Below are 21,804 nucleotides of genomic sequence, written 5' to 3'. Positions count from 1 at the left end.
GCAGGAAGGCTATAATGAGGAGCAAAACTGTAGCTTCTCAAAGGTGGTGTGAGGGCCAGAATTTTCCGAACACTGCCCAGGGGAGAGCAGGGGCTGGGCTGGGCATGGAGAGGGGCTTGGGCTGGGCTGTTGCTGTGTGTGGATTTCTGTCCGTCGTGCATAGCTGCGTTAGGCCCATTTACAACAGACTTACGCTTTACTGCAGGAATTGGCCTCAAATCTGTTAGCGGTGCATCACTACGCTGGCCTACAGGCAGACGGAGAGCAAAAGCCAGGGTCGCTTTAGCAGATAACGTACCCAGCGTGGGCTGCTTTAAAAGAATACTCTGAAGCTGAATGATGCATCAGCATTTCTGTCAAGGAAATTGCCAAATGCCTTTATTACAACACCGCCACTCTGCTGCTGGCATCGCGTCTGCCATGCTGTGCCAACAGGCACCAAAGATGCTCAGACCACTTTGTCTTAATTTCACGCCTGTGTTTGATACCGCTTCAGAATTTGGGCCCCTTTGCTCGCTCCCTGCAAGGCGGCAATGTCCCAGCCCTAAGCATCCTTCAGGGATGTTTAAGGACTTCATCTCAGAAATGTGTATGTCCACCAATTTATTTATTTTTTTTTCCTCTCTCTAAATATCAGACTCAAAAATATCCACGTCCTTCCACCCCACTACAATAGTTGCAGGCGATGTTCTTTTTCCCGCTCATAATTACAGGGTGAAGGAGGCTGTACGGGGCAGCGGAGCCGACAGCAGCACGCTGCCTTTGGGGAGCTGGCTGCGGGCCTGGGGCCGGGCTTGCCCAGCGGCTTGTGGGCAGCGTAGCCGGGGCTGCGGGGGCCACCACGATGGCTCGGACCGAGTGCTGTGCTGCGGGCAGCGTCACCGTCACCTTGGGGGGCTCGTCTGTGCCACGCTCATCCCCTTGGGGACAGGGTCTTGAAGTGCTTGTGGCCGCTAGCTTTATTTTTATTATTTGTTAATGTAGTTTGGGAGGTGGGGGTTAGTTTAAGGGTTTTTTTTATATAGTTGGGGGGTGTAAAGTTTTTGTTTTGGCTTTTTGGGTGTTTTTTTTTAAGCGGCTGGTGCACCTTCCGCCAGCCCCGTGGCACCGACCGCACCCCGGGGACCCCCGGGCTCTCCCCCCGGTGCTGCCCCGGGCCGGCGCCAGCCTGCGGGGCCCCGCGGCGACACCCCGGGCTGAGGCTGAGGCGGCCGCGGGGCTCCGGCGGCGGGAGGGGGGGAGGGGCGGGACGGGGACACGCGTGGGGCGGCGCGTGGGCAGGCGCGGCGGGGCCGGTGTGCGGGGCCGGGCAGCACCCGCGGATCCCCCCTCACCGCTCGGGGGCCGCCCCCGCCGGCAGCAGGTGGCCCCGGCCCCCGGCGCGGCGCGGCACGTCACTTCCTCGCAAACTTTTTCCCGAGGAACCGTCTGGGCGAAAGTTGCCGGCGGCGGCGCGGCCCGGGGCTGCCTCCGCGGGCGGGGAGGGCCGTGGGGCGGGCGGGCATGCCCGCCTCCCTGCGCCCGCCGGGGCACGGCCGGGCCGCCGCGGGCCGCCCGCGGGACCGTTAGCTGGGGCCGGCGGAGCGCAGCGCAGCGCTGCCCGCGGTGCGGAGCGCCATGGCCCGGGACTGCGCCGCCCGCAGCCTGGACGGCATCGACCTGGCGGCCCTGCGGGTAAGGAGGGGCGGGGGCGGGCCCCCTTCCTCCCCGCCGTCCTGCGGGCGGTGAGACCCCCCTTCCTCCGGGCATGGGCTGCCCGCGCCCCCTCCCCGCCGCTTCAGCCCCGCCGCAGGGCTGTGCGAAGGCTTCACCCCGGGGCTCCCCCTTGTCTGGGGGGGCCGCTGTGCGTGGAGAGGCGCCGGCGCTGCGGGCTGCCTCCGCGGCTGGGACACCCGCGCCGGGCGGGGGGTGCGGGGCGATGCCGTGCGTGCGGGTGTCGGAGCGGGGGGTGCGGCGCGATGCCGTGCCGGGAGGGTGTCGGAGCGGGGGGTGCGGGGCGATGCCGTGCCGGGAGGGTGTCGGAGCGGGGGGAGCGGGGCGATGCCGTGCCGGGAGGGTGTCGGGTCGGAGCGGGGGGAGCGGGGCGATGCCGTGCCGGGAGGGTGTCGGAGCGGGGCGATGCCGTGCGGGAGGGAGGGAGGGAGCAAGCGGGGCGATGCCGTGCGTGCGGGTGTTGGAGCGGGGCGATGCCGTGCGGGAGGGAGGGACCGGGGGGAGCGGGGCGATGCCGTGCGTGTGGTGTCTCAGCGGGCTGCGGGGCGGGGGGGCCGGGCAGGCGCGTTCTGCGTGAGCGGAGCCGGGCCCGGGCCCCACGTCGCTCCCCGCCGCGGAGGTGCGCTCCCCCCCGGCTGACAGACAGCTCCCCCCGGGGTGCTCCAGGGTGACGCGAACGCTGCGGGGAGAAAACACGTGAGAAATGAGGATTTCTAGAAGAAAATACGTGCGGGGAGTTTTGGCTTTTGTGCGTTTTGCTGAGGTTTGGGCTCCCCCCCACCCCCCCCCCAATTAAAAAAGAAACCACCCCAACCTAAAAAAGCGTTCACCTAGTTTCCTGTGAATTTTTATCATTATCCTCTTGTGGTTTTAGGTTTTTAACACAATCCAAACTTTTCGCCAGGTTAAAGCTACACTGTTAGTGTTTTGCGTCCACAGACAGTTAACCGGGCAGTGAAGGATGCCCGTAGACCCGTGGCTTCCCATACCCAGCCCAGCCAAGACAGTTTGTTTCTGGAGCACTCCCCACAGAAGAAGAGGGAAGAGTTCAATTGTGGCAAAAAGCAGTCAGCCCTAGACAGTGAAACCAAGGCAAGCTACTTGCTAAAAATATCAGAGAAAAAAAAAAAAACCAAACAACAAAACAACCAAACAACAACAACAAAAAAAAACAAAACAAAAAATCAACCAAACCCAAAAATCACACAAACCAAAAAAGAGGGCTAGGAGAAGCCTTTGCAATAATCACATGGTGAGGAGGGTGTTGCAGACCAGAGCCAGAAAGAAGAAAAGCAGCAAAGACGCTGAGGTTTGTGAAGATGGCACAAAGCTCCTGGCTAGGCAAACAGATTTAACTTGTCCCTGTAGGGGGGAGTAAGGCAAAACAGTGGAAGTTCTTCTTTAGTGCTTTAGTAGATGAACCTTATCTCCTTAAATATACGATAAGAAACCAGGTTAAGTTTGAAAAAGAGTAGTGCTGCAAACCCGAGAGCAGGTTTTGTGTCAAAACCTGTCCATGCAGAAACCTCGCCGGGGCTGTAAGCGCTGTGGGTTCCAGCCTTGGCGGGGGAAGGGACAGACATCTTCTCAGAGGAGACCTTTTCGGCACATCAGCAGCCTTAGTTTGGGGTTTGTGCTTAGTGGGAAACGGGAGGCGGGCGAGGCTGGGCTGTAGGAATCCTGTGGAAGATGGGTGCTGTACCTCTGCCTTGTCCCGGGTGCCCGGTGCTGTGCTCCCACCAGCCTCGCTGCCCCGGGGAGGTTCAGCGGGGAGGTACGGCTGTGATGGGGGCCGTACCCAAACTGCACCGGCTGGCCTTGCTCCCCTCCACATGGGTGCTCAGCAGGGCTTTCCCCTTTTCCTGGAAAGAGGTGGTTTGGGCTGTAGTCTCCAGATGTGGCCAGAGGATCTTGTTGGGATGCTTCTGCCCTGGGTTCATCAGGGGAGTCAGATGGTTTAGAAGCCTCTATTTCTGCGTTACTGAGGCCCTATAGAAGAACCTGAGCTTCAGACACCTGTACTTTGTTTAGCTGCAGAGACTGTGAAAAGCGTGGTTCAGTCAGGCTCTTCCAGCATGCCTGGTTTTTCATTCTGCCTCGCAGAGGAGATGGATGTGCCCTGGGAGCCTCTGTGTCAGTGGTCTTGCTCTTGCCTTTTGGGTACTCTGCACATGACTTGCAGGAAGGCAAGAAGGCCACCATATGGTACGGTGCATTACAGTAATTAACCTTAAAGTGATGAACGTTCAGGCCAGGATTTTGGCATCTGTCAAAGCAAACCTTGCAGTTTGGCAGGTGCTGGCTGGTAAAGGGGTGGATGGACCACGAGGCTTACACGGTAGCTGAGAGGAAGCACTACATCAAAGATGATACCCAACTCCAAGGTAATTAAGAAGGTGGCCTATTGTGAAGAATGCCAGCGAACAATGCAGTGCTGATATCCAAGCAAACAAGGGCAATCCAAGGACCGAAGTCAGAGCCCAGATTAATATCTTTTATGACTCTTAATGAGGCTCGGTTCACTACGGTGTCCTGATTAAAAGAAGAGAGGTGGCCAAGTATTTTGGCTGCACTCAGAGCTGTGGGGGCTGTAGACGTTAAATGCTCAGTTGGCTAGCAAGGACAGGGTAGGATTTTCGCTGTATTAAAGTTAATGCTAACATTTATTTAGATAATTGTTTGGGTTTTTTTCCTAGAGTGAAGCCTTTAGAAGGAAGCTGTTAGTATGCTAAATTGGCATGAAATTGATTGGAGGGAGAGAGAGGAGCTGATTTTGAGGCACATTATTATATTTCCATAATAAATAAGCTTGGAGAAGAAGAAGGGGGACAGAGCATGAGTTTAAGTCAGAGGCACAGTTGCAAACTCCGAGTTGAAAGTGCGGTTTATGTTCCTCTAGGTTTCTGCGCGCTATGAATCCCTCTGAACTCCGCCGCGCTGCTTTCTGCAGGGGAAGCGTGGGAGCGGGGCACTGGTCGCGCTTGCTGCGGAGGGGCACGGCAGGCGCTGTGCACGGGGACCTGGCTCTGGCAGGGCTCCTCGGGGTGCTGCCGTGTCCAGCAGTGCATGGGCTGCGTGCACCGACAGCACGGCTCTGTGGGAAGGGCGTGCGCCAAGCAGAGGTTTGCACCACTCACCTGTTGCTTTAGCAGCAGCGGCGGATTGCTGCTGGCTTTAGCTGTGCTGAAGCGAAGTGTATGGTAAGGCTCGTTTATATCCAAGAGGAGTAGAAATGCAAAATGAAGAAATGAGGAGGAAGCAAAGCACCTTACAAAGACCCCAGTGTTGCCAGCTTTCCTATGCCTGCACTTAGCTCCGTACACGAGTGGCCCTGCTGATTTCCTTTTGTGTGAGGGCTTTTAGAATTGGGGTTTAAATCTAGAAAGCCATGCCTTATTGCCTGGTCTTTAAAAATGAGATAGAAAAGAAATGACAGAGTGGCCTGTGCATGGGTCAAAAGTGATTTGATCTGGTTTATGCATTGTTAATCAGTTTTTTTAAAAAAAAAAGTCTTGTGAGGTTGACAATCCAGGAAGTACAAGATTAAAATTCATTTAACTTAAAGGCAAAAACCAGATTAACCCATGAGTACTCTTGTTGGTGGAAGTCAGTGCTGTATTGCTCTGACACTGAAAGGTATTGCCATTTGTCCTGACAGTTGTGCCAGTAAAGGCAGAATCTGCCCACAAAAAAGCCTGCATGTTTCCTCTGGGATTTTGCTGATGTAAACATTTCCATATCAGATATGAAGTAAGCATTATTTATATATATTAAAAGCATAACATATAAGTGGAGTGGAGAAGTAGCTTGATACATTAAGAAAAGGGATGTTTTGCAACCAGGGTCGTAGATGTGTGTGAGGCATCAACTGATATGACAGATTGCTGAAACAGATGTAAAACTGACACATGGAGTTAATAATATTTTATATAAATCTCTCGATGATATCATCCCAAGAAATGAGCGGACTGATAAATGGCTCAGCCAGAAACCAAGAAACTGGTCTCTAGGGCTCTTAATGGTTTTATATAAATCTCTCAAGTGAGTTTTAACTGCAGGAACAGATTTCTTAACACGCTCAGTCATGCAGGAGCGAGCATGTGCTGGCCCGTGCCTTGCAGCAAGATGGCCTTGCTCTATCTGAAAGGCTGCAGCATCTCGTTATTGGAGGGCATCTACTGCCGTGGTTGGGTTTACAGCAAGTGGTGCTAAACCAGTAGAGGGAAAGTTGGTTCTTGTGGTGTGGTACACTGATCACCTGACACGTGAATCTCTCATGTAAATGAACAGCAATCTAGCTGGCGTTCAAAGCCAAGACTTCAATCCATCAGTCCAATTCACCTTGTGACATATGCAGAGCAGGACGGCTGAGCGTTCTCAGGCTCCCTGTAGTGTTAAGATTGCCTGGGATGGTACATTTCCCTTCTGTAAGGTAATTGGGCTCAGATGCTTTATATAGCATTTTTTCAGTTCCATTATTTAGGTTCTTTCCTTTGTTACATTGCTAGTGCAAAGTGTTTCATAGCAGAAGACAGCAGCTCAGCCTCCAGGCTAGCTCAGTGTTTTAAGGCTTAGGGAGCCTGAAGTTTATTCTGCTGCTGAGCTGAATCAGATGAATTCTTGTGTTCTTCACGCGTCTCCATTATTTTTTGTATCTGTCATGTTGCCGTGCTACAAATCTTCACTGACTTGCTTTGTGTATAGAGTTTTCAGCAACTTGACTGAAAACTCTAATAATAATGTATTTCTTATATTGTCATTTGGCTGTTTCCAGTGTGTTATGCCAATCATTAGGACATGTGCCACAGGTGTTTTCATTTTGATTGTGTATGGTTACCCTCCCTTACGAAGTGATTGCTTTGCTCTGAATAATGTTATTTCTTCTGCTTTTTGCAGGACCCTGCGGGAATATTTGAACTGGTGCAGGTTGTTGGAAATGGGACATACGGACAAGTCTACAAGGTTTGGATGCCTCTTTAATTTATGAAGCTGTTTTTGATAGAGCTGTTTTTCCTAAAACAGAGATGAACACCATTTGAGAAGATGGATAATACTGTTCCAGTGATAGCCTGCTTTATCTTGCTGTCTTTTCTGCATAACGCAAAATGGTGTCACCAGTGGAACTCTGTGCCCCTTCCTTCTGTCCCGTTCCCATGTCCCTGCTGCCGCAGGTCAGAGGAGCGTGCTGGCTTTTGTACTGACTTCTGTCTGCCCTGTTTTTTCTGTCCTGTTGGTTATATTCTCTTTTTCAAGATTATTTAATAAGTGGCTGGCACACATTAACATCAGTGATGGCTGAATTTGGCCTGGATTGAGTGGGGAGCTCAGCCGAGACTAAAGCAGTGCTCTCCAGACAGAGGTGCCAATTAACCCTGCTCTGCAGGCAGGCTGGGAACTTTGTGATGCCCATTATTACCTTTGTCGCCATAATACCAAAGCAGAACTACCCATCAAGGAACAACAGCAATTAAATGTTGTCTGCCATAACATGCTGTGTACGCTGGGCGATGCACACCATTGTTTAGTTGTAAGAACTAGCCTAGAAAAGTGGTTTTTCACTGTAAAGCCTTTCCTAAGCGTGATGTAAGAAGAGAAAGTAGACCTGATAAAATCGGGAACCGAGTCTGTGTTGTTCCCATTTGGAGAAAGAAGACAGAGGAAGGAAAAGGCCGTGCTGCTGGACTCTTGGAGGTGCGTTGGAAGGTAACTGTGCTGGGGGAAGCTGTCTGGTCTGGCTTCTCCCTCAGATCCTGCTGCCGACAGGCTCCAGTGCCACACGGCTCCGTGTGGGTGCAGGTGCTCTCTGCCGTCATCTGTGTTGCAGGAGGATTGCCGAGGGGGCCACTGCAGGAACGCAGGGCTGTTCCTCTTTCTCTGATTTCAGCACGTTGAATGTATGTTACGTTTCGGTGTCCATCCTCTGGTGGCAGATCTGCTGGGATCGCGTTTTGGTTTCCCCTTGAAGCTATAGGTGCTCTTTCAAGGATTCTGGAAAATCCTCTGCTGAAGCAGTTTTGGGGAGTGTCTGCTTTCCCATACTACACTTTTTAAATTTATTTTTTATGTCAGAAGCAGGACGTTTCTCATGTAACTGTTGCTGTGATTAAGTCTGTGTTGTTTCTGAGATTGTCATTCAGATACAGAGGTCAACACTACTAAATTAAGAATAGAATCCAGGAGATATTCGGGGTGCTGTTGTCAGTGTAATCACAGGGTTTTCTAGCTGTAAAAATATCATGAAGATCCAAAATGGCCTTAGAAATAGTTGCCTTTCTTTTCCAGCCTGGATTTATTTTATATTGGGAGAGAAAAAATTTCAGCCTAGTCATCCTTTAAGGATGCTGAGAGTGAATCAGCTGCTTAGTCATGGCAGAAACAGGAAGGAGTGACATAGTTTGCTGCTGTGCTGCAAAATAACATGTTTTGAGCTGTCGTGTGGTTCAGTAGAATGTTAGTTGCCAAAATGCATAAGAAATATTGACTATAACAGTTAAAAATTGTACCCAAAGGCTGCTCTCCACTGACAATGCAAGAGACCGGGGTCGACAACTGTGGATGATGGGTGATTTGAATCTGGCCTCATTCTACACTCAGAGGGACAGGGTCTGGCAAGGCTGAGGGTGCTGAGGGGAAGCTCTGTGCACATCCATCACACGATGGAGAGAAGGTAGACTGTGTGTAACCCTGGCTCTGCGCAAGCACACCTGTAGCAAGGGCTTTGTTCGTATAAATACATGTGATCACTGGATGTAGGGTGTTTTGCTGAGGCTTGCTTAGGGGATGGAGCTGCTCTTTGCGGGAGGATGACAGCGAACTGTGCAGCTGAAGAAGGCAGATGATGACAGATCCAGAGTGGTGGGCAGATACAAAGTGTGTGCTCCAAACTGCAGGCAGTCAGCTTGGTGTCTGTTGTGAATAGTTTGCACATGGTCCAAAGCTCCAGTGTGTTTGGGGAAGTACATCTGCAGCAGATGCTGAGTGCCAGCTGAATGTACTGGGGTGGCATCTCTCTGGCGCTGGCCTTGCGACCAGAGCAAATGGTTCTTCCCTCTGGAGGAGGGCAGCTGCAACGGAACAGCTGCCTCTGAAGTGACCACAAAAAGCTAGGCTGTAGTATTCACTTTTCTTTTTCACTGCTGTGTAATACATCCTTCGATCTATGCAATGCTAGGACTGGTGGAGTGAATTAGGGAATGCTGGAATTGTTTTGTAGTTTGTCTAGTTTAGGCTAGTGGTCATAAATATTTAAAGTATTCTCAGATATACACTAATGTACTCCTGTCATTACAGTACTTTTTATTTTTTTATTTTGCAGAGGTGTCAGAATCTTCCATACATTCAGAAACTACACATAGTAGTTTGCAAATAATCAAAGCAAACCTTATTTCAGGCTAAATAAACTATGTCCAAGATTACTAAATTGCTTGGTTGGCTGTGAAGATGATTCATAGGGCTATATGTTTTATTATATGCTGCTCCATAAAAACGAAAATAAAATTTAGAGGATTCATCATTAGATGTGGAAAACAATGTTTAAGAAAATAACTGAAGGAGAGTATTGTTCATACTGAATTATTCCAGACCAGTTCCAGTTCAGTGTCTTTTGAAATGAAATGGAAGAGGTATAAATTGTACCCGTGGTAATGCTGCAGCTGTCTAGAAATGTTATGAAGTTGGGATTTGCATGTAATAACTGACTAAAAGCTAGCGGAGTTTTTGACAACTTATGAGGTAGTAGGATGTAAATATGCCAGTATTGGCAACTTCAGCCTTTTGGAAAGAATGAATTAGACATTAAAAATCAGATGGTACCCAGAAGCCATGAGACTTGGGCTTCATTATTTCTTGAAATGACAGATGAGTTTTTAAGTTAATTGCTGGCTTCTGGGAGCTGAAACCTGAAGAACAATACTATGGAAGAGGCGATTCTGAATAACGCGGTGGAAGGTGGTAGCAGAGACTCGTCTCTGAAAGCAGCTGGAAGCTGTGCATTTGCCAGTGGTTGGAGAAGTACGAGTATTTGCTCTTCTGTGCCTTTGTTTCCTGAACTTTGGAGTGCTAAAGGTCAGACTGTGTCCAGTTGCTGCATCATCTGCATTTAATGCCTATCAGAAAGAGAAGGTTCTGAACTCCCCATGCACGGCTTTTTGGAAGGGCTGTCCGTCTTCCTGGGAATCCTTGAGGCCAGGGACCACAAAGGCTGCGTGAGGGACGTGGGGTTGCTGTCTGAAGCGTGAGGGCCAGCGTTTTGGGAGTTTTGTAGGTCTGCTGATCAGTAAGGACCTTCAGACAGGGCAGAACAGTGTTTTGCATTGCATAACTATCTGTGGCATCTGGGAGGAAGCAAGACTGCTGGAGGTGTCATCCGCAAGTTCTTGGGTTTTGCTTCCTCCCGGGGCTGCTGCGGTGCCCTGGAACCCCCTCTTGCAGGCTGACTGGGGAACCTGGAACTGGGTGGTCTTAGGGATGGTAGTAAAATGGCAGAAAACAATCTAGGGGATTTATAAACACCATCTTTTTTTATTTGCTGAGAGTCACTGTATTGTGACGTGGGGTACCATTAAAGGTGATACCTTTGAAAGCGTTGAAGAAGCTTTTGTCTGTGGCTGAGTGGGCTGCTCTTGGCGTGCTGGAGGCTGTATCTTGCAATGTGGGTATGGCTGTCGAGACCCGACAGTGCTGATTTGAATAATTCTTTGCCTGCTCCCATTACCTCTAGAAGTGTAATTATATGGATGCCTTGTTTTCCTTCCATGGTTGGACTCTATTGCTGTGTAGAGCTGGACAGCGATCGTGGATCCCCCTTGATGTAGAACGGTTGTATCTTTGTGCTGGTGCATTTACTAATAACTAAACTGTAAGGTTGGGGTGGGTGAAGAATTTTTTTTTTTTTTTTTGAAGGCTTCAGCTGTTAGTTTCGTATTCTGAGTGGTGCGTCCCCAGTAGGAGCCTGTTAATGCATTTTCTCTCTTAATTTTCAGTGCAGAGTCATTCTTCTAATGGATAAATGGGGAAGAAGGAGACATGAGGCAACTGAAGTGGTTTTTGAAGTGTTTGGGTCAGACAATTGCTCTTGAGCTTTGGAAGGGGCTGTGGGACTCTGAGTTTATAGCTGCTTTGGTTTTCGAGTTATCAGGTTAAAGAGGAATTGCTCCTAATCCTATTCGTTCAACTCTGAGAGTCCTCACCCTTCTAAAAAAGTTTTCACAGACCAAATGAGGTCGTCAGCAGCATCTGTGCAATCTGCTTGTTTTCTGATGTCAGGAGGCACCTGACTGGGGGCTTTTGACTTCTTTTGTCTTAATGATGTGGATTACCCTCACCTGGCATTTTTGAGTGGCCTAGGGAATGGGAGGTCAGTGTCTTTGGTGAGTTCCAGGGGCTGCTGGTTTTTAGGGGTACGATCTTGCAGGCTGGTGATAGACTTTGAAAGATTTGCAGCTGCCGTGTGTGTGAAATGGTCGTGTCGTTAGTGGAGTCTGAGGGCACAGGGAGCTTGAGATGCATGCTCTGGTTTGGGACTACAAGAATCAAAAGAGAAGCAGTGGCTTCCTGGTAATGCAACCCGTGAAGACCAAGCAGTGCTCTGGCTGAGGCTTAGTAGAGGGTGGAAGCAGTCCTGCCTTCCTGCAGTGGCTTTGCACAGCTAATATTTTTATTTCTGTGTAGTCACATAAGACTCTGGATACAAAAAGGAAGCAGATCTGAGTAAGGAAGTGTTTTGGGTCTTTTGGGGTTTTTTTTGTTTTTTTGGTGTTTTGTTTTTTTTTTTTTTTTTTAAATGCAGCTGTTTCTTGGCATTTAATCGTACTTCAGTTGTTGATGCGAGTTCTGAGTTACTCTGCTGTTGATGTACACTTGCAGGAGCGTAGTGAAGCGTAAATATGACTTCTCAGTTTATCTTAAACAATTTGAAAGTCTTCTAAGTTCTTCATAATTCCTTTTATTGACTAACTGGCTGAAGTAATTGAGACCATCGTGGGAGGAGCAGGGGGAAGCAACGTGGGTTTTTTTGAGACTTGGTACTGGGAGGACAGAATCACAAGACCGTGCAAAGTTGTGAAGCGTTAAAGTCTGTGGATTGTATTGAAAAGCTTAATTGATGGTAGCACCTCTGGCAGTTACTAGGTTATATGTAAGAAACATCACAGTTTTATGTTCAGTGCAATCCAGAAGGTGAACAGGTCTAAGCTGAAAACTTAAAACCCGTCCCTCTGGGGTGGGTCAGAAGTAGCCACCTTCTGAAGAACGTGTCTCGGGGCTGAAATGCAATTTCAGAGTCTTCAGACTGGCTGCAGAGATGTTAAAATGTCTTGTTATCTCAGGTATCATTTATGGTCGGTTACAGTTTTCAAGCCAGTTGTAGCCTTCAAGGCACTGAGATTTTGATGAGTCAAGTAGGGAGATCAGTTGTTCTTTATGGAAATTACAAGATGCTAATTTCTGTTTGACTAGTAGTTGGTAGATGTGTGCTTGTTTGTCTGTTAATTTTCTTTATTTGGGTTTTTATTAGCACAGCTGATTATCTTGTCCACATGAAAAAATAGTTAATTATTGTAGGCAGCAGTGTATAAAGAAGTATTGCTGCAGTGGACTGGATGGAGCCAGCAACTCATCGCGTAGCTCTTTGGATCAGTAGTGCAAACAAATAATGTTTTTCTGCTAGTTCTGGCAACAGGACTTATTCTTAGGAATAAGCATGAGCTCAATATGTGCTACTGCCCTTGTGGTACGATCTGAAATGTCGTGGTGCTTATGAATGGGAAGCCTGGAAAGTTTGGTGTGGATGACTGTAATACCGTTAATGCGCCAGAGCGGTGTGGTTTGGTGTTTCAGTATTTAACTTCATGCCACTGATTTTTACTGACACCTGTGAAATCCGCATACTACTACATGTGTTTCTTCTCTCAGTTGCCCGCAGCTCCTAAATACACTCTCATACACGCCTGCACGCTTTTCTTAAAGCTTCCACACCACTGTGTTGGTCCTGTTCCTCCTCCATCAGAAAGGAGTGGAGTTGGCAGTGCACCCTTGCAGCAGTGAGGGCAGACCGTGCCTCGGGCTGCTGCAGCACGAGCATAGCAATAGCAAGCAAAATTACTTCCCCTGCTCTTGTTAAGCCACACCTGGAATACTGTGGCCCATCTTTGTTCCCCCAGTTCCAGAGAGACACTGGGAAACTGAAGAGAGTCCAACAGAGGGCCACCAAAAACATGTAGAGGGCTGAAGAACTTTATGCACGAGGAAGGAAAGGCTGAAGGAATTGGGTTTTTTTTCAGCCTAGGGAAGAGAAGGCTGGGGGCAGTCTAGGCACAGTCTTCGTGTGCTTCGATGGTGGTTTGTATGGAAGATGCATGTACAGGGATGCACGGGACAAGATAGATGCGTGTACAGGGATGCACGGGACAAGATAGATGCGTGTACAGGGATGCACGGGACAAGATAGATGCGTGTACAGGGATGCACGGGACAAGAGGAACCAGGGACAGGTCTCTCAGGGGAAATTCCATCTGGATGTAGGGAAAAAGTTCTTTACGGTGAGAGCAAGTCCACATTGGAATAGGTTTCCCAGGGGGGTGGTGGGAGTCACCCTTGCTGGAAATATCCGAGGCTGTTTGACATTGTTTTGGGTAACCTAACTTAAGGCCCTGCTTTCAGCAGAAGGTGGGACCATGTGTTTCCAGGGTCTTTTCCAATCTTGATTTGAATACAGGACTTTGATTGACTACAGGACACATGAATCTCAGTGGGCAGGACATACCTACTGTCAGTCCGGCCTACTGGATTGTGAATGATTGACTTGGAGAATATAAAAAAAGTAGGAGGAATGCCTTTTATTTGAGAGAGAGATATAAAATAGGTAGTGTATCATGTGCATTTAGTTGTCAGAGCCAGGAGCACTTTTTTTTCCATAGTGTGTGTGGGGTTTATGGGTTTGGTGTTTGGTTGTTTTGTTGAGGTTGTTTTTTAATCTTGGTTTCCCTGCTCATTTGCACGGCAATGCAAAACTCTATTCAGCTCTCAAATTTGAAATAGTGGATCATACATGTGAAATTAATTAGCAAATTTTGAAGTCCTGGTTCTAGTTGGTGAATATTTCAGAGGAATTCAATTAAGATTCTTCAGTGTAGCACTAGTTTATCAAAAATAGAAGAGTAAGGATGTGAAAAAAAACTCTCAGCTGTGGAGCATTTCTATACAATAAAGCTCTTTGACTCAGCAGAGCAATGTACAATAATTAGATGTGCCATATCAGCCATTAGAGAGTAGTAAAATCCTTGCAAATAATTTGTTGGCAGGCCTGCCGCTCCCAGGTCCTCTGTGTTTTGGACCTGAACGTTCATATGGGAGTGTGCAATGCATTTTCATCCTAAACTGGTGGCATTTTGAGCTCATGTTGCATAACACTTCAGATGTTGGCACTGGGATGTGCTATTTGTAGGTAAGAGAACATGCTAAAAATGCAGTGGTGATAATATGAGCACAGTAGGAAATGGTTCAAGCTCTTAATTCCGCACTCAAGCACTTTGCTACCTTTAAGCACCTCACTAGTGACATTGATTTCAATACTCCTGACTGCTCAGTGGCATCCAGAATCATGCCTACGTGAAGATAAGCCTCAGAGTGACCAGCGCTTTGCACGCCTGAGTTTTACAATATCTGACCTACTCAGAAGTACTTCATTGTGTATGTTATTTCTTCTTCAAAATAAATCAATGGAGTTGGGGGAAAAACTTGTAAGAAATTGTCAGTTTGCAGTCCAAAAAACCTCGCAGACCTGTAATGAGCTGATCGGGTTGATGAATGAATGATAGGATATTACTTAATTTTACACAGCAGAAAATTTAGCTTGTTGTTGACAGATGTTTGAGATGATTCCCATTGCATGTTAGCTTTAGTAACTGTGCCTTTTTCTGAATTCAGTGTCTTGCAAGCACACATCACCTTATCTCCATGCTCTGGTTCTTTTTTATATGTAGTGAATGGTACTTACCAGGTCTGCTTTAATGACCTGAGGGATGCATGCACATTTTTTGAAAGTCCCTCTTTGGTACCTCTGGGCTATAGCTAGTAGAGCATAATAAAAGGAACTTATCAGTTGGTTTCCTAAAAATATTGATAGCCTGCTTGTCTTTTTTTATTATTATTCTCAATATTATTGCTATATGTATTTCAGAGACTTATCCAGCATTCGGTGCTTTAAACTTGACATTGTGATGAAATGATCTAAAGAACTGTGTGGAGCGTGTACTGCTCTTCTGTCCTTTCCCATGGGCTGCATAGACAAGACGTCACCATTCTCTTCACCAGCAGTAAATATTCTCTTAAGCTTCATGTCTGGTCTTCAGGTGTTTTTTCAGAAGAGTGTGTTTGAACTTGTTTATGCCTGAGGAACCCATATTTTGTACAAGAATAATCCGTACTAATGCTTTATAGTGTGCTCTTTGAGGTTTCGACAGGTTCATTCTGCTGAGCCAGATAGTGAAGTCCTGCAGGATGAGATCTTGGGGACCAAAAGACAGTTTCTGGGGTATCTTTTAGAAATGTAAATTGTGATCCTGTTCTGAAGGAAGCTTTTTTACCTGTGTGTTCAGTGGGGTCTCCAGTACCCCTGTAGCAGTAATGCTTTGTTGCAGGCATCACTGGAAAATCCAGCAGCAGGAGTGTCTGTCTGCAAGGAGGCCGGTTCTGCCGAGGTCAGCAATGGATCGGTATTTTCCACGGGTTGGACGTAGCACAGCATTTCCAGCGTGCATAGTGGGACTGCTGCAAAGCTGTTTGCTTTAGCTCCTGTTCCCTTCAGTGACCTGGGCTGTGAAAGCTCCTGCAGGATGCCTGTGCGTCGGCACCGGGAGCGTGAGCTCAGGCCTGGCTGAGCTCCATCCCACCCCTAGTGTCCCCACCATCACCTTCTGTTGTCTTCCCCGGGACCTGAGGGGTCTCTCTCTGGTGGGTTTTTCTCCTCCACGTAGAACAGGCATTGCTTTGCTTGAACTGCGAAATGCCTCTGTAGTTCATTCTGCGGCAGGGGTGACCTTGCCTTAGCTCCTCCTCGTCAGCCCGATTTGCGTGGGGGCAGGCACGTGGTGAAGTAACACCGCGAGAAGCCGTTGTAGCAGCCACCGCGGAGTGGTCGCTGTAGAGCTGTAACCTCTGCCCTGTGAAGGCCACCTGGGAGCAGTTAGAAGCTCTGCCATGCTTGTGCGAGGGGGGTCCTGGGTGTGCTCAGTGCTGGAGCGTGGGTCAGTGCTTGGGATGGGGCAGCCGCGAGCCCTTTGTAGTGTTGCTCTTCTGGAGCAACTGCAATAAATAGCATTAAAGAATTGGGTTGGTTTGTTATTCCGCTGAAGTCATGAGCCTGGTAGCTTTGCTGTCCTGCAAACCACACACTGATTTGTGCCCGTGTAAAGGTTGCATGGAAATCTGCCGAGTCAGGCGGTGAGGCTTCCAGCGCTGGGGCTGGGAATGCTGAAACACGAGGGATGTTCCCACAGCTCTGCGCTGGCACTGTCGGCTGCCATGGACCACTGCCACAGCTCCTCTTCCACGCTTTCCGAATCGCCCCACAAGCATCGGAGGCTGCGTGAGGTGTGGGGCACTGGGAGAGGGGTGGTGGGGACAACTGGCAGCAGAACCGGTGCCACCAGCAGCATGGTCCCTGTGCTTACTGCCGGGAGGAGCATCTCCAGGGGGCACATCTTGTGGTGTCTCCCAGTGCCACGTGGATTCACGCAGGGCTCTGTGACAGTCCTGCTGTGATTTTTCTTGGGGGACATCGCTCCAGAGACGTTGGAAAGGACATCCCTTCCAGCCCCAACCATCCTGCTGTGGCAGCTCCAGTGGGAAGCGGCGTTTGGCCCAGCCATGATCTTCCCACTGGCTTGAAAGCTGAGCGTGGCTGGGCCTGGTTGTAGCACAGCTATTCCGACTGCAGCTGCCTGGGTGGACAGCAGCAGGATCCGGTGGGACAATTGTTGATCCTGCCCTTCCAAGGCATTTGTGGGGAAATGGAATTTAAAAACCGATTTTTTTATTGTCAGCTGGGGTCAAACAATTGGCTCGGTCAGGCGGTGGAGGTGCAGGTCAGCCCCTTGTCCCATCATAATGAAATTTCCAATAAGTAGTTTTAAATTGTAATGTCCAATTTCAATTGTAAAATCCATAAATGTGATAAAATTGTGCTTCTCCTGCCTGGTGTTCAGCTGTTCTCAGGCTGTTGGCCAGCAGTAATTTTCTTGGCCCGCATAGATCTGTAAGTAACCATCTTGGGAATAAAATTAAAGAACAAGCTATTTTTCAGCTGTTCATAGTATACTTTTTAAAAAAAAAAAATTTAAGCCCTGCATCTTATAAGCCTGCCCTTGTAACCTGCTGAGTTTGTGGGATTCCCAAAGGGTTTTTAAGGTTTGCTTTAGAAGCACCTTTTCAAATGTCATTTCTTCCCCATCCCCTTCATTCTCCCTGTGAAAACATGAAACTTTAGTAACTTCTGAGATTTTAGGGGGCAAACAATGCTAAGGACGTGCTTTGCAGCAAACTGTAGCTATTCCAGTGCCCCGCACAAGCGGTGTTATTACTAATAAGTAATAGCGTGCGGTCGGTAGCACTGCTTTTAGGGGGTCCCATCATGTAAGAAATCCACTTCATTTGTAAATGTGAGAGAGGGGTTGATGTGGGCAGCTGCAGTCCAGGAGATGCAGTTTTTCTTCTTGCCTCTGCTCTGGTCATTACTCAAACCCACGTGAATTCACTGGAAATGGAGCTTTCCTTATGGCTGTAGCTGTTACAGTGGAGGCAGTCCTTGGTTTTTGCAAAGCGCTTTGGGATTCTGGTTAAGAGCAATTAGTGACTTACAGAGGTGATTTGTGAGAATTGAGTAGCAGCCACTGACTGAACAACATGCTGTTTGGCAACAGTTCCACTCCAATCAAAACCTGTTGAGCGCAACAGAAACGTTAGTGGGAAAATTTCAAGAAATTACTTTGTTCTTTTGGCTTTCATTTTGAAACTTTGTTTCAGAAACGTCAGAACATCACATTTCATTTGCCTTGTTTGAACACACGTTTTAATTTAGCAGGATGTTTAATATTTTGTAGATTGTCTTTAGGACTGCATACTCAAAAAAAAAATGTACTTATCACACTGAAATAATTCAGCATTCACAGTGTATATGTGAATATTAATGTGAATTCTTCTGACTTTCCATTTCGCGAGGAGTGTTTACAACTGAAGGTGAGACCAGCTGGCAAAATACTGACATTTTTTGAGGTTTACTGACTAGTCAAATCCCATTTTCAGACTCTACAGTTGTGCAGTTGCTACATCTGATATCTGCATTTTTGATGCATTTTTTTCTTGTATTTCTGTTGTTAGAAGTGGGAACAATTTGAGGGAGAGGGCAGAAAAGAAATGTGTGGTGGCCTTCTGAAAATACTTGTTTTACTGAACCTGAGGAATTTTGTTATGCTAAATTTTAGCATGGATTTTCACTAGTACTTAAAAGAAAACCATTTTACTGATTATTTCTGCTGTAGTAGATTGGTCTACTCTTGTTTTACTCTTGGATTTAAATCTATGAACAATTATACTAAAATATGCAACAAAACCAACATAAAACAAATATGCATATGGTTTAGATAATGGACTCTCAAATGTTTTATTTACACAGATTGTCTGTGATGTTGTCTTGTTATATGGGAAAAGAGAAGAGCCAGGAAAAAAATGGTTTTTTTCTTTAATATTTACTTTTTCCAGGCTAATATGAAATATATAAGAGGCTTCTTCCAAAAGTTTTGCCCCCAGAAGCCAGATTATATCAGCAGCTCCCTGGTTGCCCTTTGTTAATATCCAAGCGTACAGTTAGGTATTGTGGACCAGCATATCCCTGCTGCTCTGAAAATCAAATTGCTGTGGTGAAGTCTTCCAGTTTTTCATCAGTGGCTGACAGCAGGAACTGGTCCCGTGTGTGCATTGGGACCTGCAGAAGAGAACAAGCAGTACCGGTGCACGGTTTGGGTGTACCAGACTATTCCCCTGGTGGGATTCCTTTTTGATGAAGGATGATTTGTTTTCGGGGACGTTAGAATGTGTTTTGTCACCTCTCGGGGTGGAAGACTGCCAAAATTCGCAGGCAGACACATCAACACTTGAGGCGTAGGGTGCGCCCAGTGAACCCAGCAGTTCTGAGGTTTGGGACAGCTTGGACATCGCGGAGGTGGTGTGTGCCAGGAAAATGTGGGGCACCGGCAATGCATTGGGCTTTTTGTGCATGTGCAGATCAGCCTAAGCGGGTCTGACATTTCCCAAATGTGTTGGGCTCTCGGCTCAGATGCAGCGGAGTCGGTGTGTGCGCGCATAGGGCAGAGCAGATTGCTGGGTGCCTGGTTGGAACAGCCTCCTTGGCAGAACAGAGGCTGCATCTGGAGGAGCTACGTGTATTGTTGCCTGCTCTCCATAAATATGCCTGAAAATGGAGAGAGGATGAAGAGGCAAAGAGATGCACTAGCTTTCCTTTCTTTTGGGCACTTGAAAGATTTAAGTCAGAGCTGTTTTGAATAGAGGAAGTCATACAACAAAGGCTGGAAACTCAGGTCTCTGATCCCACAGGCTGGAGAATAAAGGTTAGAGGGGTTTAGGATTCACCCTTTCCTATGTTCCTCTCTTCCTTTCTTTGCATTGTGTTCATTTGGAGGTACCCACCTGGTGGAAGACTTTGCATGGCCTGTATTGCCTGGCTTGCATGTTGGAGTTAAGGGTATTTTCATGTTGGTACAGGGGTCAGCGTGTACAGACATGCATGAGCACTCAGGCTTCCGTGTATGTTTGTGAGGCACCTTGTGCCTTCATGGGGCTGTTCAAATAGTCACAACAAATTCCTGTTTAGGTCGTGTAATGGCATTTGTCGTCTTGCTTCTGCCGAATTCACGGTTCTCTGACCAGGAATGAAAGAAAATGACCTTATCAGCTGTGGTGATGCTTAGAGCCTGCGTGGCACTTGCCCTATCTGTCACGCAGATGGGTTTTGAATGTCATAGTGAGTAGATTAAAGACAGCTTGGCTTTGCTGTATCCTGCATTGTTTACATTATGGAGTTCTGGCAGACCTTTCCCTTTTGATGTTATTAATATTAAAATAGCGTAGTTCTTTATATTGCAGAGATTGTTTTCTAGTTTGAGTCTGACAGGCTTGGCTGTGGGGCTCCAGGCATCTCTGCTGCCCTTGGGACAGAGCCAGTGCTGAGCCTTCCCGTGGGAGCTGGGCGAGGATTGTGGCTGCAGTGGAGCTCAGGATGGAGATGACACTGTGCTGGATAAACTGCTGGATGGGGAGCCTGGCTGGTTGAATCCTATTGTGTGTAAACGCTGCCTGGACTTCCAGAGGGGTTGTTCCCTCAGGTTGCAAGAGTATGCGCCAAGAGTGGGTTTTCCTTCCTTTATTGCCCAGCAAGTAGCATGAATGGCATTATACGGTGTCCTGTTGTGTAAGCCATTCACTGTCGATAGTTGTTGCGTGATATGAAATGTCCCCAGAGACTGTGTGATGCACTTTCATTTGCAGGGATCCCCTTATAAAACCGGGAGCGTGATCAGAAAGAGAAACAGGGAGGTTGCTGCTTCTGCATTTTTCCCCACCCCAGAGCAGGCTGCTGACTGTGCGGTTCTCTAGGTGTATTTCGAGGAGATGGTTGGGATCTGATAAGCCATGTCTGGCTCGTGTCCTGGCTGCCAAGGAGGACGTCCACGTGTCTGCATCAGCACTGCTGAAAGAACCTTCATTAGCCAGCAGTTGTTCAACGTGTAAGATGACGCAGAGGGCTTTACATCTTTTTTTTTTTTGGGGGGGGGGGGGGGGCGTTGGTTGTTTTTTTTTCCCCTCCTGTATTGTGTTTGCCATATCCACGTTTGCCATCAGCATAGCCATTTGTTTCTGCAAACATTTCTCACCCGCTGCTCTGGACGGGGTTGCAGGGGTGCTGGTGCCCTTGGGTAACGGGGTGTGTGCTGCAGCTGGTGATGAAGCAGAACAGCAGCTCTCTTGAGGTTTGGCAGAAAATAGTTTCTTACGTTATTATTCTTGACTTTTTTTTTTTTTTTTTCCAAAAACAAAAGGAAGCTTTAGCAGGTAGGAGGTTGTTGCCTTGCCACAGAAACATGTTCTCGCGTATGACTGCTGCGAAGGCAAAACCACTAGCTGGATCCACCCCTGGCTGTGGCCAACATTTGCTGTCCCAGTTAGTGATAAAACCCCCGTTCTCACTGGATCATGAGACACATGATTATTAAGCTTACACCAGTCAGCTTTTTAATCAGCGTTAATTGCTGACTTTCCTAAACCAAATTCTTTTAAAAGGAAGAAAAAGCTGGTAACAGAAATAAATGGGAATTTCCGAAGGAGTCTGTGTTAATCTCCCTCTTCTATCAAAGCCACCCTGAAACCGCATGGACAGAGATGGATTTTCACAAAAGATGAGTGCTTGGGGGAGTGATGTCCGACATGGTAGGGTCAATGAAAAGAAAATGATGAACAAAACCAATGCAGGCCAGTGAGCACGTCCACACCTAACAAAATCGAGCTGGAAATACGTTTCTAATTAAACTGGGTCAAACCATGTGTGCAAACCAGGTCTTTAAAAATCACGGTTGGGATCCTTGTTTTTTCCAGTCCTTTCCACATGATGTAATCTGTTTTACCTATTCAAAGTGGGTGTAAAATGCTAACAGTGGCATGCTGGTGCTTTATGCTCACCTTGCACTCATTTGATTACAGAGTAAATAGCAAACAAGAATTGGTGCTGGGGAGCCAGTTTCTAAAGGTGGCTCAGTGACTAATTTCAGAAGCCCTTCTTGGTAGGCATTTGGTTTTCTGTTACCCTTCTGTTATTGAATATAGTTATTTTCTTGTGCAAACATGTCAAAAATACGTATTTTCTGTAAGCCTCAGTGGTGCAAACATAAAAATATTTCTGCAATGTTAATGTTAAGACTAGAGAAAAGTAGCCTACAAGCACTGATGAGAGATGGGTTTCTATGTCAAGGTAAATTCTGCAGTTGTTTAAACTTTCCTGGGTTTTGAGGAAAACCTAAGTAGTAA

At 47.7% G+C, this 21,804-nt stretch overlaps 1 protein-coding gene across 6 annotated transcripts in view; it reads left to right on the top strand.

Annotated features, from left to right (window-relative positions):
• The first annotated feature begins 1,379 nt into the window (after nt 1–1,379).
• Nucleotides 1,380–21,804, top strand: part of NRK (Nik related kinase) — a 105,676-nt gene continuing 85,251 nt past the window's right edge. For 4 of the 6 annotated variants that reach the window (XM_056359456.1, XM_056359454.1, XM_056359458.1 and 1 more), the window contains exons 1-2: nt 6,050–6,145; nt 6,610–6,675. In XM_056359456.1, coding sequence (XP_056215431.1) covers nt 6,065–6,145; nt 6,610–6,675 — 147 coding nt within the window. In that variant the 5' untranslated portion in view covers nt 6,050–6,064. Of the gene's footprint in view, nt 1,675–6,049; nt 6,146–6,609; nt 6,676–14,136; nt 14,156–21,804 lie in introns of those variants that run through there. The other 2 variants (XM_056359457.1, XM_056359459.1) reach the window with 2 other exon arrangements.

Source organism: Falco biarmicus, chromosome 14 (genome assembly GCF_023638135.1).
Source record: "Falco biarmicus isolate bFalBia1 chromosome 14, bFalBia1.pri, whole genome shotgun sequence".
NCBI classification, from domain to species: Eukaryota; Metazoa; Chordata; class Aves; order Falconiformes; family Falconidae; genus Falco; species Falco biarmicus.
Note: the sequence above shows the minus strand (reverse complement) of the source record. Positions and strands in the feature narration are given on the sequence as shown.